At 38.6% G+C, this 15,745-nt stretch overlaps 1 protein-coding gene across 2 annotated transcripts in view; it reads left to right on the plus strand.

The window, feature by feature from the left end:
- The first annotated feature begins 1,142 nt into the window (after positions 1–1,142).
- The window catches only part of pola1 (DNA polymerase alpha 1, catalytic subunit), a 56,052-nt gene continuing 41,449 nt past the window's right edge, over positions 1,143–15,745 (plus strand). The window contains exons 1-26 of one of the 2 annotated variants that reach the window (XM_005809868.2): positions 1,143–1,267; positions 2,063–2,190; positions 2,880–2,976; positions 3,060–3,134; positions 3,212–3,327; positions 3,475–3,537; positions 3,645–3,746; positions 3,864–4,020; positions 4,106–4,277; positions 4,884–5,056; positions 5,177–5,289; positions 5,381–5,494; positions 5,576–5,650; positions 5,733–5,871; positions 5,967–6,121; positions 6,864–6,948; positions 7,290–7,351; positions 7,699–7,788; positions 8,389–8,505; positions 8,619–8,794; positions 8,901–9,030; positions 9,418–9,537; positions 9,630–9,720; positions 9,796–9,920; positions 10,016–10,165; positions 10,431–10,553. In XM_005809868.2, the coding sequence (XP_005809925.1) occupies positions 1,219–1,267; positions 2,063–2,190; positions 2,880–2,976; positions 3,060–3,134; positions 3,212–3,327; positions 3,475–3,537; positions 3,645–3,746; positions 3,864–4,020; positions 4,106–4,277; positions 4,884–5,056; positions 5,177–5,289; positions 5,381–5,494; positions 5,576–5,650; positions 5,733–5,871; positions 5,967–6,121; positions 6,864–6,948; positions 7,290–7,351; positions 7,699–7,788; positions 8,389–8,505; positions 8,619–8,794; positions 8,901–9,030; positions 9,418–9,537; positions 9,630–9,720; positions 9,796–9,920; positions 10,016–10,165; positions 10,431–10,553 (2,997 nt within the window). In that variant the 5' untranslated portion in view covers positions 1,143–1,218. The remainder of the gene's footprint in view (positions 1,268–2,062; positions 2,191–2,879; positions 2,977–3,059; positions 3,135–3,211; positions 3,328–3,474; positions 3,538–3,644; positions 3,747–3,863; positions 4,021–4,105; positions 4,278–4,883; positions 5,057–5,176; positions 5,290–5,380; positions 5,495–5,575; positions 5,651–5,732; positions 5,872–5,966; positions 6,122–6,863; positions 6,949–7,289; positions 7,352–7,698; positions 7,789–8,388; positions 8,506–8,618; positions 8,795–8,900; positions 9,031–9,417; positions 9,538–9,629; positions 9,721–9,795; positions 9,921–10,015; positions 10,166–10,430; positions 10,554–15,745) is intronic. The other variant, XM_023326614.1, reaches the window with a different exon arrangement.

The raw sequence follows: 15,745 nt of genomic DNA on the forward strand, positions 1-15,745 counted from the left end.
ATTTAAAAGTGGTGCTGTGATAAAATATTCGTAAAATATACATGGTTATATAAATGGTTATATCCATGGTTATCAAAACAAATATATAAAATATAGAAATATAAATAAATATATATTTTTAAGCAAACTCCCAAACATATCAGGGTTTTTATTAATATCTGTATCAGAACATGTATGAGTCAAATGTATAATTTCTTTAAAAATACTATGGCTAAAAGAATGATGAGCATATAGTTTTTTATAAATACTATTCTAAATACTCCCACACTAATACGTATATCAAATATTACTGTATGCAATTTTTTAGATAAGCTTTGAAACACAGTACTTTAGATAGTGACGGTGCTTACGGAGAAAGCTCAAGTGAGCAGCTTGAATAAGAGACAAACTGTGCTTTGTGTTTTCATTATTGCTTGTATTGTAGTTCCTCTGTGGCCCCAGTCTGGGACAGGAATCTATTGTCCCCTTTACAGACCGGCTTCGTTTCTGTGGCAATGGACATCATGGAGGTCCAGTGACACAGACACTAAAAACTGGAGAACAATAGTTTAAAGTTGTGGTCATAAATGGTATATTAAGAAAGGACGAGGTTATTTATTAGGCAAACAAGTTAATTTTCTTCCTTTACACTGAATAAAATTACATGAAATTTTATTTAGACAGCGAGATTGGAAAAGATAAAGATTTAATTCCTTTTACTTGAAAATATTTTCTCTGTTTAATCAATTACCCTAGTACCTTTTAACAACATACAAAACTCTTTTCCTCTGAACTTAAACTAACTTGCTCACTTTGGCAAAATAGAGAAGGGGTGGGTTTATGATTAGCTTTTCAATTGAATGAAAAGTCTTTCTGATTGAATAAAAACAGGAAAACTTTCTCTTTCCATTTCATAAACAAATAATTTTTTTTTAAATAATACCTTTAGATGTTTGGATGTTTGTCGTAGCTGCATTTTAATACAATTATATAAAATGCAAATAAAATGTAATCCATCAGGTTAGTGAATTTCCAATAAATAACACACAGTAAAACCACTTTACGATACGATAGACCAATGCCGCCCCCTTCTGGGCACATTATAAACAGCATATCCGGTAATTGGCTGACAGCGACTTGACGTCATTTCCTGCATATGACTTTCCCCGGGAAGGCGCTTTGGCGCGGGTTGCTGTGTTGTTGCGCTGCTGTCGGAATAAAGACCAAATAACAGAAGTAATGGCTCCGGTTGCAGACCCAGATAAAGACATGGAGGTTCCGGACGGTGGTGAGTTTGTGTCTCCGGTTTTCCGTCACAGGACAGCTGCTTGTTTGGGCGTTCAAAATGAAATTATTAGCTAACACGGCGGCTAACTTAGTTTAACACCTGCTAAACTAAGGCTTTGGCGTAGAGTACTGCTTGTTTCTTTACGACGGGATTAGATAGATGCAAATTAGGTTTGTCACGTGAATCTGGCATTTGTTCTTGATAAAAAGAGGAAAAGAAACAATTAGGATACTTCAGAAGGTAATATTGGCCCACATAAGGACACTGACTCAGCGTCATTGTTCGTTTCAGCCTTACTACAACTTTACTTCCAAAAGAATTATCTCAATGTGTCCATCCATTCGCTGCTAATCAAATTCACCTGACTGGTTAGCGAGTTATTAAAAAAGTGTGTCATAAAAACTTCTAAGGTTGAAAAGAAAACATTCCTCTGGTGTGAAACATACAGCTGTGCTTTCACACAATGGCAATCAGAAAGGTCACCTTAAAGTAGCAATTGTTGCTACATGTAAGTGTTACAAGGCTATTTAGTAAATATTAATATTACTGTTTTTGGTATAATTGGCTCTCTTGGCCTTAATTCGAGAGTGGTCAAGCAATTTTTTTTTTTAGTTTACCGGTAATTAAAAAAAGTTAATTCTTTAATTTTTTTTGACAGTTTTGCTGTTGAAACTCACCTCTAATATTACCCACATCAGAATTTTATTTCTAATTGAGTGTAAATGTAGAAGAATTGGAGGATTTTGTATATATATACATATATATATATATAAAACATTGTGTAACTTTCCTCAGATGAGAAGGGCGATGCCTGTGGTCTGGCCAAATCTCGCTCCAGACGAGAGAAGCGGGAGAAGGTGGGCAGGAAGTCTGCCCTGGAGCAGCTCAAGAAGGCCAAAAAGGGGGAAAAGATCAAATATGAGGTGATGAAGACAATATGTTTCTGTTTTGCTTTTGTAGATTCTTTATGTAATTCATAAAACCAGTGGCAGGTTGAGACTGTTTTTTTTATTTTATTTTTTTACTGTTTTGCTTTTCTACAGTAACATCTTGCAGTAAGCAACAATTACTCCTAGTCAGTGTTCTTAATACAGAGTGATTTATTTGAAGTGTTTTGTTACTGCTGATTTTGGTATTTATTATGTGTAGGTAAGAACTTGGTCTTGGTTTGTTACAGGTACATGTGGCCTTTAGTTAAGCTGCATTGTTTGGTCCGGGTTCTCTCATTTTATCTCCTGACATTACTCAAAAGACTCTCCTCAAGGCCTGAGATCAGCTTGCTGGTCCCAGGTCTGTGTGGTGGTTTCTAAAGATCTGACTCCTGCTGCAGTCCACATTTTGTGAATTGTCCCCCAAACTCTTTAACAGGCTTTCCTTCATAATCCACTCAAGCCTGCGGCTTTCAATGTTACGTGTACTTTTTTTTTTTTTTTGCTATGCTGTTTTTCTTCCACTCAACTTTCCATCATAGTGCCTATCCATTCAAGAAACTTTAAAAAACCCATTTGGTTTTCTAGGTATTAATTCGTAAAGCTCAATTGAAGTGAACATAAGATGGATTTCTGCTGTGTTTCTCTTCAGTCTGTGTTTAGCTGGTGTTTGCCTTTTGCAGGTGGAGGAGATCACCAGCGTGTACGAAGAGGTGGATGAGCAGCAGTACTCGAAAATGGTGCGAGAGAGGCAGGAGGACGACTGGATTATTGACGATGGTGAGATCTGGTTTTGAGAAACCGCTGCAGAACACAGGCTGATGGAGGGTTCTTTATCCCAAGTAACGCCTTCCTTCTTTCAGACGGCACAGGATATGTTGAAGACGGGCGAGAGATCTTCGACGATGATTTAGACGATGATGTCGTAGAAAGCAAAGGTAACAAGCTGAAAATCCTTTGGAAGAATTGAAAAATACAGACATTGTGTGCTTAAGTATTTAGTTTGTGCTTACAGGAAAAGGGGGCGCAAAAGGGGGAGAGTCAAAGAAAACTCTGAAGAAATCTTCTGTAGCGAAGCCTAACACTATTAAGAGTCTCTTCATGAACAGCAATGTTAAGAGGCCTGCAGAGGTCGGTATTTATGAGAACCTTTGACAAGATATTCTCTAAACTCACTGGATGCTTAATGTTTTTGCCACATATGCTGTAGATGGTTTGTCAGACATTAGATGATGTTCTTACATTTTTCTCATGTTTTGTCATTTTTTTCTTTTACAGAAAGATGTAGATCTGTCCAAAGATGACTTGTTAGGGGATATTTTACAAGATCTACACAATGAGGTTTGTATGAGTGGAAAATTAAGCCAAACATTCTCCCACTGACTGGAATAACAAATAGTTCCTGCTGCCTTTAACCTCTCTAATATCTCATTCATCTGCGGTTCCAGAAATCTTCAGCTCTCACTCCTCCACCTTTGGTTACCCTGAAGAAAAAGAAGCCAGTGGGATCAAGCTTGAACCTCTTCTCCATCAAACCTCATGTGCCAAAGGTGAAGCCATCATATCCTGACCTACATGTAGTTTTATTGCTTTTTATGTGGAGGTTTTGCAAGAATCTGTCAGCGCAAACATCACAGTTGAATAATTATGCAAACACCCTGATGTAGCAGGAGAAGCCCTCATCTTCGGGGTTAAAAGCCAAGGTGATCCGACCTCCGCCTCTGGACCCCTCTCCTCAGCCGTCAGCCCGTCCTCCACCCACAACTACCGAGGTTCTTCCAGAAAAACATGAAGCAGAGCTGGAGGAGCCAAACGAAGAGAGAGGTTAGATGGAATGTCAGGAGTTTTTATACTCTTGAGCTCCTTCGCAATAAGACAAAACCAATCTTGATGTTGCTGTCTGTTACAGAGGACAACAGTCTGGCTTTTGAGGGGGTCGATTTTGATGAGCCAATGGAGGTTGAGCATGAGGAGGAGAAGGCTGTAGCTAAAGATGAAGCCAAACTTGAACCCGAAGGAGGGTTGACAGCGACTGAAGTTAAAGTGGAGCACAAAGCTGAACGTCAGGATCCAGTTCTGCTGTGAGTTTGTAGCTTAGAAGTTAGATGTTTTTCCCTAAGGATCAAGTAAATTCCCAGGTCAGTTCTGGTTCATCAGTGGCTGGTTAATCTTTACACCTGGGTAAAATGTAAAGATCAGATTATTATTTTTTCTTTTTTCAACTGCCTGGTCATCGATCAAAACCAATCGAGCTAAAAATTGACTTGCTCTAAAATCATACAATAGATTCTCTGTGTATTGTACTTGAGATATTTCTGACACATAAAGTCCCATTTAATAAATTATTTTAATAACTAAATTGACTAAGAGAAGAACCATATATAGATGAATTACACACAAACTGATGTTTTCCAGCTTTTGTTTTGGTTAATTCTGATGATTTTTCCAGCAAATAAAATATAACATTTAAGGTCTGAATACAGCAGATCAATGAGAAAAAAAACAGAAATGTGGACTTAATAAAAAGTGCATAATACCCGTTTAAAGGTTTTTTTCAATAAATGAACCTTTATTATCGTTTAATCTGACAAACAAATCTCAACAAGATGCATATCTAGAATCTGTATTAGAAAGAACATGTGAAAAGTATGTATTTAGAAGATATTTATATTTTTTCTTGTTTTTAGGCCCAACAGAGTTGGAAGCTCTTGGGGACAGGAGGCAGCAGGTGGAGTCAGTGAAGCTCCAGTGGAGGTGCAGGTCGACTCCAGCAAGCTCCCTCTGGTGGAAGGCCCAGATGGGGAACAGGTCTTCCGATTCTATTGGTTGGATGCTTTTGAAGACCCATACAACCAACCAGGTGTGATATTTAGGCATTTTTTATCAAAATAAACAAAATGTTTTGTTCTTTTGGCGGTTTGTTTTTTCTTAAAAGAAGCATTGTTGAGATTTTATAACTTGATATTAAATTGCAACCCAGGCGTGGTGTATCTGTTCGGGAAAGTGTGGATCGAGTCGGCGCAGTCTCATGTCAGCTGCTGCGTTACTGTGAAGAACATTGACAGAACAATGTACCTTCTTCCTCGGGAATTTGTAAGTGTCACACACTCAGTGAAAACTGCAATTGACTTATTCCTGATGAAAACTGCTTATATCTGAACTGTTTGTATTGCAAAAAAAACAGAAAACAAATCCGAAAACCGGAGCCGTGTCGGACCAACCAGTGGGGATGATGGACGTTTACCAGGAGTTCAATGAGCTTTCGGAGAAGTTCAAGATTATGAAGTTTAAATCTAAGGTTGGTATCAGTTACAGCTTGATTTTTTTTTTTTTTTAGAAAACTGGCACCCATGCCTGTTTTTTGCTTCTGTCTTTGCAGAAAGTGGAGAAGAGCTATGCTTTTGAAATTCCTGACGTGCCCAGTCAGTGCGACTACTTGGAAGTGAGATATTCTGTAAGCAGACACACATGAGCAAAATGTCCTAAAATTCATCTCAGGTTGATGCTGGTTTATTAGGATAAGTTTACTTTTACAGGCAGACTTTCCTGCTTTGCCATCTGACCTTAAAGGGACGACATTTTCCCATGTTTTTGGAACAAACACCTCCAGCCTGGAGCACTTCCTTCTCAGTAGGAAGATAAAAGGCCCCTGCTGGTTGGACATCAAGGCACCACGTAAGAATGATGCCATTAATATCACTTACTTCTGTGATCCATGTATCTAAACAATTTTTTCTGCAGCTCTAACTTCTCCACCTTGTCTTTGTTAGAGCTGATGAACCAACCGGTCAGCTGGTGTAAGGTGGAGGCTCTCGCTGTGAGAAGTGACTTGGTTTCTGTGATTAAAGATCTGCAGCCTCCACCCATAACCATAATGTCCATAAGCCTCAAGACGGTTCAGAACCCCAAGACGCATCACAATGAGGTTGGAATACCTGATTTAGCGCTTGGAAAACATTTATGTAAAAGTGAAACCTTTTTTTTTTTTGGTAAATTGAGTTTGAAAACTACAATGAAGTACTACTAGAACAATTGTAGATAAATGGAGGAGAAAAAAATGTGGCAGCGGAAGATAAAGTTTTTACAAGATAAAACTTGAATAAGTTGTATGTTTTTGGGATATGATTTTATGATTAAAGACATATTTCAAATCTGGGAAAATCTCTGCCGTTGTAAAGTCAGAAGTTTGCTAGAACAAAATCTGACATTTTGTTTTGTGATATGTGGGAGTTGTTCTGACACCAGAGCCCAGATGTACCACTTATACTTTGAAAATAGCCAGAAATGCATTTTAAATTCACCATGTATCATTATGAATTTACATTTGACATGTTTGACTTTATAATCACATTAAGTGGCTTTCATACAAATTTACAATTTGTTCGATAGTATTGTAGTTTCATATTTTAAATGTATGTCTTTAAATTTTTTATTTTTTTATTTTTTGGTAAATATGTGAAATTCTCAAGAAATATCTAAATATTTGGGTGGAAGCTTTCTTCTCTGTGGCCAAATATATTTTTTCTTTTACCTAGAATTGCCTTTATACTCTGCTGTAGGAAACACTTCTATATGCTGTATATATTTTTTAGAAAAAAGGAATATATGCAGTAGATTAACGGGGTTGATCACATTTTTCACTTAATGCAACATAAATTTTTCTGCAGATCGTGTCTCTTGTTGCGCTCATCCACTACAGCTTCCATATGGATAAAGCTCCTCCTCAGCCTCCCTATCAAACTCATTTCTGTGGTAAGTGTTGAACATTTTCTGCTGTTGGTATTTTGTTGTTATTCACTTGGTAGAAGCAGTAAATTTAAATAGTATTTTTGTAGTCAAAGCGACCACTCCAATCACTCACATAGCCACACTCACAAACACACATTCATAAATGGATAGTCAGGTCATTAGGCTACTTGGGTTTAAGTGCCTTGCCAAAGGCTGTTGTGATCCCACAAGATTTTGGATTGCAATACTTTCCTCATTGAGCCACAGTCACCTGTAATGAATGAAGTTGACAAATTTGTAATGAAATGCAATAAAAACTTGGATGAGATTTAAAACAAACTGATTGCAACAATGTTTCTCCTCAGTGATCAGTAAACCATCTGACTGCATTTTTCCTTACGACTTCAAAGATGCTGTCAAGAAGAAGGTAAGTGACCATACAAGGACAGACCCTAGCTTTAGCAGCACTGCTTTCATTTTTAAAAATAGTTAATGGGCAATACTTACCAATATAAATACCTTTGAAAGATTTTCTTATATTGTTTAGCCATAATTTGAATCATCACTTGAAGCTGCTACTTATATTTAAGACATTTTTTTTACCCTCCTCTTGTTCTTTAAGACACACTAACATTTAAATATAAAGCTCATTTCTCAGTTGCAGCAGTACAAATGATGTCCCCTAATAATGATCGGAAGCCCAGATGTTTTACTAAGAATACATTTTGCTGTATAAAATTAATAATAGACCAACTGACCTCAATCTTTTTTTAGAAAGTGAAGGTGGAGATGGCAACTTCAGAGCGGACCTTGCTCGGCTGCTTCCTGGCCAAGATGCACAAAATTGACCCTGATGTGTTGGTGGTGAGCAACAGACAGTCGTACAAGCAAATACTAAAAATCCACATTAATTTGAAATGGAGGCATTTAAGCTGGTCCATGTGGTTGGGAACTGAAAGTACGATCTGTTTTTCCTGATCAGTGAATGCACCATACTTACGAGACACTTTGATGAGAAAGAAGACTCGGTTAGCCTTTTCAGTGTCAGGTAGATTTTATTCTCGTAAAGAAGTAAGGAAGATATTTTCAAATTTTTTTTTGTAGTTATTCAGACATACTGTATCTGTTCAGCAATAAAATTCAGAATTTGACTGGATTTCTTTTAGCTCTAGTAGCTTAGCAGAAGGAACGTTTTCTTTCTGCTAAAAAATAATTTTTGAATTTTAACAAAACTGGATAAAATCTGTTGGCGGGTCAGACTTATGGTCTACAAACATCTCTGGTTGGCGCGTCACTAGTGTGAGTCACAAATTTGACAGCTAATAGATTTTTTCAGAAATATTGTTTTTCTGCCTAATTATACGTCACTGCGACCTGGAAGTTTCTATTGTTCAGCTAAACAACAGAGTTTAGGGAAACCAGTATTCAGCGACCCTTTGAATCATCACCTGCTTTTACCTGCAGGGTCATGATATTTTCGGCTTTGATCTGGAAGTTCTCCTGCAGAGGATCAATGTGTGCAAGGTCCCCCACTGGTCTAAGATTGGACGCCTCAGGAGGGCAAATATGCCCAAATTGGGGGTAAGAAAACAGAATCAGAAGCAGAAATATGTTTCTGTACTGTAGTAGGTTTGTAAATAAATAAATCTTCCATTTTGTGTTTTCTCTGCTATATTGTATTCCTGGTTTTTCAGGGCCGTGGAGCATTTGCTGAGAAGAGTGCAACGTGTGGCCGTCTGGTGTGTGACGTGGAGATCTCGGCCAAAGAGCTGATTCGTTGTAAAAGTTATCATCTGACGGAGCTCGCAGCTCAGGTACTGAAGGTGGAGCGGGTCACAGTTCCTCAGGAAAGCATCAGAAATCTCTACAGGTGAATTTCAAAGCTCATGGCTAACCCAAAGCGAGCTACTACCATATTAGAAAGGAGTGAGGGAAATGAAGCTGTTTATTGTAAAATGTGCCTCTTTTTGCCTCAGCGACTCTCCTCACCTGCTATACCTGCTGGAGTTAACATGGAATGATGCAAAGCTGATCCTCCAGATCATGTGTGAGCTTAATGTGCTGCCCCTCGCCCTGCAGATCACCAGCATCGCCGGCAATGTCCTGGTAACAATCAACAATTCAACCTTATACCTCTTCAAAACTCACTGTTCCTTTTGTTTTCCTAAACTATGAATTTCTGTCCGTCTCTTTGGTGTTAATCGTGATCGTTAGCATTTTAATCACCTTTTTAAATCATCGTTCTAAATAAAAGTTTGACCTGAAGGCTCACCCAAATGATCTGCAGAGTCAGTACATTTAATAGATTGAGGAAGGCAGTCACAGTTTGAGTGATTTTGGACATGAGAAATAAAGATATAAAGTTAATATTTTAGACACGTGTCTTGCCTAAAAACATATCCAGCTATTGTCTGGCTTTGTACGGTTTACTTTGTCCTAATTCTAATCTCTTGTGCTTCTAACTCTGAGTTTCTCTCTGCGGCCTCTCTGCAGTCTCGCACACTAATGGGTGGTCGCTCTGAGAGGAACGAGTTCCTGCTGCTTCATGCCTTCCACGACAAAAACTTTATTGTCCCTGACAAACCGAGCTTTAAAAAGGCCCATCTGGACACTGTAAGTGCTCATAGAACTGCACAAAAATGTACTTTTTCTTTTAAATTACATTTTTTAAGCAAGTTTTTTCCTTTTTGATTGCATTGATCCAGGTTGAGGGAGAGGACGATGTAGATACAGGAAAGGGTAAGAGGAAGAAGAAGGCAGCCTACGCAGGAGGTCTGGTGCTGGATCCGAAAGTCGGTAAGTGTTTCCTAAAAATGTTGATTAGCTCTGAATTGAGTCTGTTTTCTGACCCCATCTCATTTGTCCACTCAGGTTTCTATGATAAGTTTGTGCTGCTGCTCGACTTCAACAGCTTGTACCCTTCAATCATCCAAGAGTTCAACATTTGCTTCACCACTGTACAGAGGCAGGCACAGAACTCCCACAAAAAGACTGATGTGAGTGAAATTCACTCGCGTTCAGATGAATTACAACTGATGTACTTCGTCAGGCAGATTACTAAGTCCCAACCTTTGTACACACTTCGTAACAGGATGATGAGCCAGAGGAGATTCCTGAGATTCCAGATTCCAACCTGGAAATGGGAATCCTGCCCAAGGAAATCAGAAAACTGGTTGAACGGCGTAAACATGTTAAGCAGCTCATGAAACAACAAGACATCAATCCAGATCTCTACATGCAGGTTTGTCCTTCTATAATGATGTTTCTCACATGCATAAGTCCTTGTACTTTGTATTGACATTATTTAATATAACAATCCCCTTTAATATACATTAAAGCTTGTGGTTGTATCATAATAAAACATAAATACATTAACTAGGTGAAACTTGAACACTGCAGCATAAATTCTTGCTGAGAACAAATGTAAAAAATGTAAGTTTTTCTTAATGATTGAAATACTAGATAGTTGTGAGTTTCTAAGCTGTTTTCTGTTTCTTTCCCCTCAGTACGACATCCGTCAGAAGGCCTTGAAGCTGACTGCTAACAGCATGTACGGCTGTCTTGGATTCAGCTACAGCCGCTTCTATGCTAAACCACTTGCTGCTCTGGTCACCCACAAGGGAAGAGAGGTAAACTGAGCTTCTTCTCTGCAAATAAATGTTAATTATTATAATTAATATTCAAGTCCTTCAAATCTTCTACAATTACAATATTCATAGGAATTTGAATTGGAGCTGCAGAACATATCGGACAGCAAATCATCATCACCAATTTCAATATCTATAATATCAAAAAAATATATAATATGGTGATAGGCAATACATTTTCAGGTGGCATGGAGTGTAACTCTGCTTTCCAATAACATTTGGCCACAAAGAAGGACTTTGACTGTTTTTTATGCTCTCAACTTATACAAACTGCAGAAGATTAGAATAGACATGGAAAATGGAGGCAACTCTGTGGTGATGAAAAGGTTAGAGGGCACCAGTGAAAATGTGGGTTCATTGTTGAAATTATCATTGTGAAATGCAGAAATATTGTTTTTCTAAAATCATGCAGCTCCAAATGAAAAATGAGTTGCATGGATTTTGATCTATCATCCCTTTCCTTAGCTAGACCATCTCTCCTGACTTCCTCCCTCTCTTGCCTCTTCTCGGGATCAATAAAATAAAGTTTAGATAGGTGAATTGAATGACCTTGCTGTGGAAGCACTATGATTTTCATCCACAAGATGGCAGTGTTAAGCCATAGTCCACATTTTCACCAATTTTTAAAACAAATATTCTTTTGGTTTCTGAACTTTTATGTGTGGCCTATCTTACCTCATACTTGGTATTATTTTCCTTGAGAAACTTTTCTGTGTCCTCCTCACCTTTGGCTTTTCTCTGTTTTAAATGTGAAAATTTCTCCCCTTCCATTCAGCCAGATCCCAGGTCATGTTTTCAGTGTCTTTATTTTTCAAATCTGTGACCTTTCCAGGGATGAAATGCCAATAGATGGATTAGGAAATGTTCACGTTCCTCATTTAAGGGCTGACAGGGGTGCACATCCAATAAATTTATCCAAAGCAGCATGTGTTCTGCATGACACAAACGGCTAAAGGTGGCATTGTAACTGAACACCACACACACATACACACTCCCATCATGTCAGTGATGGTACTCATGTTCATTTAATGAGCTCTAACGGTACAAGTCCTCAACGGAGGCATCAGGCTTTGCCTCGGGGGACTCCTTCATTAAGATCCCCTTACACACTCATTGTGCTGTCTGACGGAGGGCAGGACACCAACTCGCTGTGCGTGTTTGTTATTTTGTCAGTCCATTTGTGCCTCCAGTCATGCTTGATGTTCATCTGACAGAGCTACATTGTTAAAATTGTGTGTTTGATTCGCCGGTGCAGGTGGGAGTTTCTCTGCCTGCACACTTACAGCCGCTGTCTGTCACCAGCTAGAGGTGGACGGATTAATTACATTTACCCTCCTGCCTGCTTTGCTTCATCTTGGTTGCATCAACAGTCTTTGACGATAAGTGGGCTATTTTTCCACTTTCCTTTGAATGAAAATATGGCCTCCTCCCACAGGAGTTGTCTTAAACAGTTTTGAGTTGTATTTAGTTTAGACAGTCTTGCAGGGAGCCCTTATCTAAAACTGTCAGTAATCTCTAAGAGTTGATGCTTTAGTAAGGTCAAAACCTAGATTGAGTGAATAGCAGTGTGATTAAAAAAATTAAAAAGTATGTCTTTGTTAAGAAGTAGATCTCACCTCTTTCTAAGTCTTAGTTTTACCATAAAATAAATTTGGTCACTTTTACAGAGATTTGCATAACTATTGGTAACTTTTTCTGATTTTGTCACATTACCATTACATTAACACATAACTATTAAATGGGAGGGTTTCAGAAATGTTCAGAACTAAAAATCTGGAAAGCATGCCGTGTTTATGAATTCAGCCTCACGTAGTTTACACTTTAGAGGAACCTTACTTATCAATTAGACACATTTCTATTTTATTTTATTTTATTATTGCATTGCTACCCAACTTGAATATCTAAAGTTTGTTGAGGTGGATCGAACACAGCTCCCTAAGATGTTCAGAAGTTGGCAATAAAAACATTGTTTTACAACATAACTCCACTTAAAACTTAACTTTATCCTTGACTGGTCTGGTATGTTCCTTGGTTTCAGTGATGCTGTTTATTTGCCCATGTTCTCAAACAAACTTTTGAAGTCCCAGAACAGATAATTTAATACTTAAATACAGACAGACTCTCCAAATTAGCACATTTCTGAAACCACTTGGTGACAATGGATTTTATTTAGGGGTGTCTGAATAAAGACAACTGAATACTAATGCATGCTGCACTTTCTAGCTACATATTCCTTTATAACATTCAGGCAGTGAGGCAACATCCTTCTTCTCAATTATGCAGAGCTTTGTGTTGGTCTAACCCATAAAATCCCAGCGAAACACATCAGAGTTTCTGTTTTTAATGGGACAAATCTCAAAGTTCAAGGGGTGTGTATACTTTTGCAGGGCGCCGTATATTTTTGGTCGGGGTTACCTCTGATGTTTCCTTAAGTTACCTTGTGTGCTGAGGGGACAGTAAATATAAGTGGACTGTGATCTAGGGGGGACTACTGCATTAGTGCATCACACACAGTGAGGAGTGATGTGACACATTGCAGAGCTGAGCATCAAAAGGTCATCAGTAACATCTAAACCCTCTGTGGGTTCAGTACTTAAAATGCGCTTCGGTTTGCTGATGTAGCGGGAGATCCTGCTTCACCCAGTCTTGGTGTTTGTTTACTTTGTATCTATGATTCTGCGTGCAGCTCTATTTATATTGCATGTTGAGACACAACACAGGGACTCCCACTTTTATTACAAGATGGACCGATTGTGATAGACCTCTCCCTTAGTAAAAGTTAAAACAGTCAGAGAAACTAGGTTGAGTGTCCCCTAGCTGCAGATTTACACAGTAAATAGTGAAGTTTGGCTGTATTTCTGTGGTGGCCTGAAGTTAATAGAACATCATGCGAGTGGTTCTCGGTAGTTTCCATCTGCAGCGAGCCAGAAAAGCCAGCTGGCATTTATAGCTGCGTTTCTAGTGTATTTGTGGGTATTGCCATTTGCACTCCTGCCCCCTTTTTAATCATCACATTTGCACTCCACTTTCATCTCATGATTTAGGAGGCTTTTTATTTTTATAATTGTAACATGTACACTGATCACCACTTTGTCCGCCGTACAAATCCCTCCCCTCCCACCGCTCTCATCTGTTTGGACGGGTGTCCCTGGTGAATGTGCATGTGTTCTGCGTATTTATTGATTGGTCCGGCTCTCATCTTTCTCTCACTCTCGTTTTAAACCGAGGCCTGGGCAGAGTGGGACGGGCCGGGAGCCACGACGGTTTCTCGGACCCCCGGTGGGTTTCAGATGTGGAGGCTTAGAGCGAGTTGACAGACTTTTGGCCGAAGCTCCTCAAATTAGCTTACTTAAGAGTAACGAAAGCCCCCCACTTATCCTCTTCTCTGACTCCCGACTGTAGAAATGTGCACAGACGCACACATGTCACCCTCCGTGTACTACTGGCCGAACTCTGCCCTTTGTCGGAGGACCATTTGTTGTGGGCCTACTCTGTCCCGGAATGTGTGGGTATTAAAAGGGGGACTTGATGGGTATTAAGAGGAAGGTGAAGGTTTAGGATTACACGGCTGAGGGTCCTCTACAGATTGATGTCCCCCTCAACCCCTCTGTGATATTTTGAGTTCTTTTGTATGTTGGCCAGAGAACAGTTGAATGCAGAGAGGAACAGATATATGTAACTCGGATATCTCCCACACATGTGGGTTATGACTGGCTGATTAATGTATTTATTCCGCGAGACAGACTTTTATTGTCCGCTGACTGCTGGTTATAAGACCTCTGTAATCACCGGATGGTATAACTCTTGAGTTTTAATTTACATTAAGGCTTAAGTGTACTTTCTTGGAGATTTGTGGTAAACAGACACAAATTAGTGCAAAATTGGTTAATTATCTATGGTTTTCAGTATTTGTAAGCCAGTCGCAATAAGCAATTTGTCACATGATAAATTAAAATGAGCTAAATAATTTTTGTTCTTATGATTAATATTTTGTAGGGCAAATTTATTTATGAGTTCCATTGTGTGTTTTTATTTCTGTTTTTAAATGGTTTTTGATTGTTAGGTTTTATTTTGGATATTTAAAATATCTTCCAGTTCTAATTAAGTGTTCTTTAAAAAATTGCAGTTTATTGGTTTTTGATAGAGTGGACTTGCAGCATTACTATGCCATTATCAATATGTCACTACAAAATGGACTCAAAACAACAGCATTATATTTATCGCAATAATTGAGACAATTTATTGTCCAGGAAAATTCATAGTATCTGTATTTACAGTACAATGTATTTGTGTCCAACCTTCCTTATTTTGGGCCCCCAAAATAAATGCCTACTTTGGAATCACCTAATTAGTTAAGAGCACAAGGATTTATTTTGCTTTCCATAAATCTGACAAAAGAGAAAAGAAAACAGTTTTTGAAATGGACCATAGGAATTAGGGCATACTGAAAAAACTTGTTTAAATGGGAATATTTTTCAAGAGCAGTATTTGTGTTTGTGGTGCTATGAATGCTGTGCTATGCAATTTCAGCCATACAGTAATCTCAAAATAGGTAATAAATGTTTGTTGTTTTTTTTTTCATTATTGATAGTATCGTAAACCGCTAAACCCAAAAGACTTAATGTAAAAATGTTTAAGGTACATGAATAGTTTCAGGACACTGTAGCTATAGAAAAAAACAACTTAACTCTGGCCAATTTTTATAGATAATTTATCCAAAACAGCTTAACTTCATGTCCTTTTCTCTGAAACGGGACGCAAAATGGTTGTTTTTCTTGTACTTTGAGCAGAGTTGTTAGTCCATCCGTGTGTTTATGTCCCCCAATGCTTGTGGAAGCTGCTGATTGTTGTGGATTGCAGATTGCTTTGACCTTTGTCCCCTTTTGCCAGCAAATCTGACAACCATTAGCAGGTGTTTGTATGTCTCAGGACAGTGGATGACTCCTGAAAGCCATTCTGCTGTAATTGAGTTTGTGTCCTTGTGTTTAAAAACAGCCTGACAGGAGCTCGTTGCTGACATTATAGGAAGGCATGCAAAGGGAAGACTAGAAGAAGCGGGCTTGTGTAACAGAGCCCCGGTGGCGGGAGAGGTCAGAGTTTGGTTTAGGTTAAACCTCTGCCCGTACATGTGTGCAAATAGCTGTAATGAAGGCTAAGTAAATATTGTTGCCCCA

The sequence above is a fragment of the Xiphophorus maculatus genome, chromosome 21, assembly GCF_002775205.1.
Source record: "Xiphophorus maculatus strain JP 163 A chromosome 21, X_maculatus-5.0-male, whole genome shotgun sequence".
Classification (NCBI taxonomy): domain Eukaryota; kingdom Metazoa; phylum Chordata; class Actinopteri; order Cyprinodontiformes; family Poeciliidae; genus Xiphophorus; species Xiphophorus maculatus.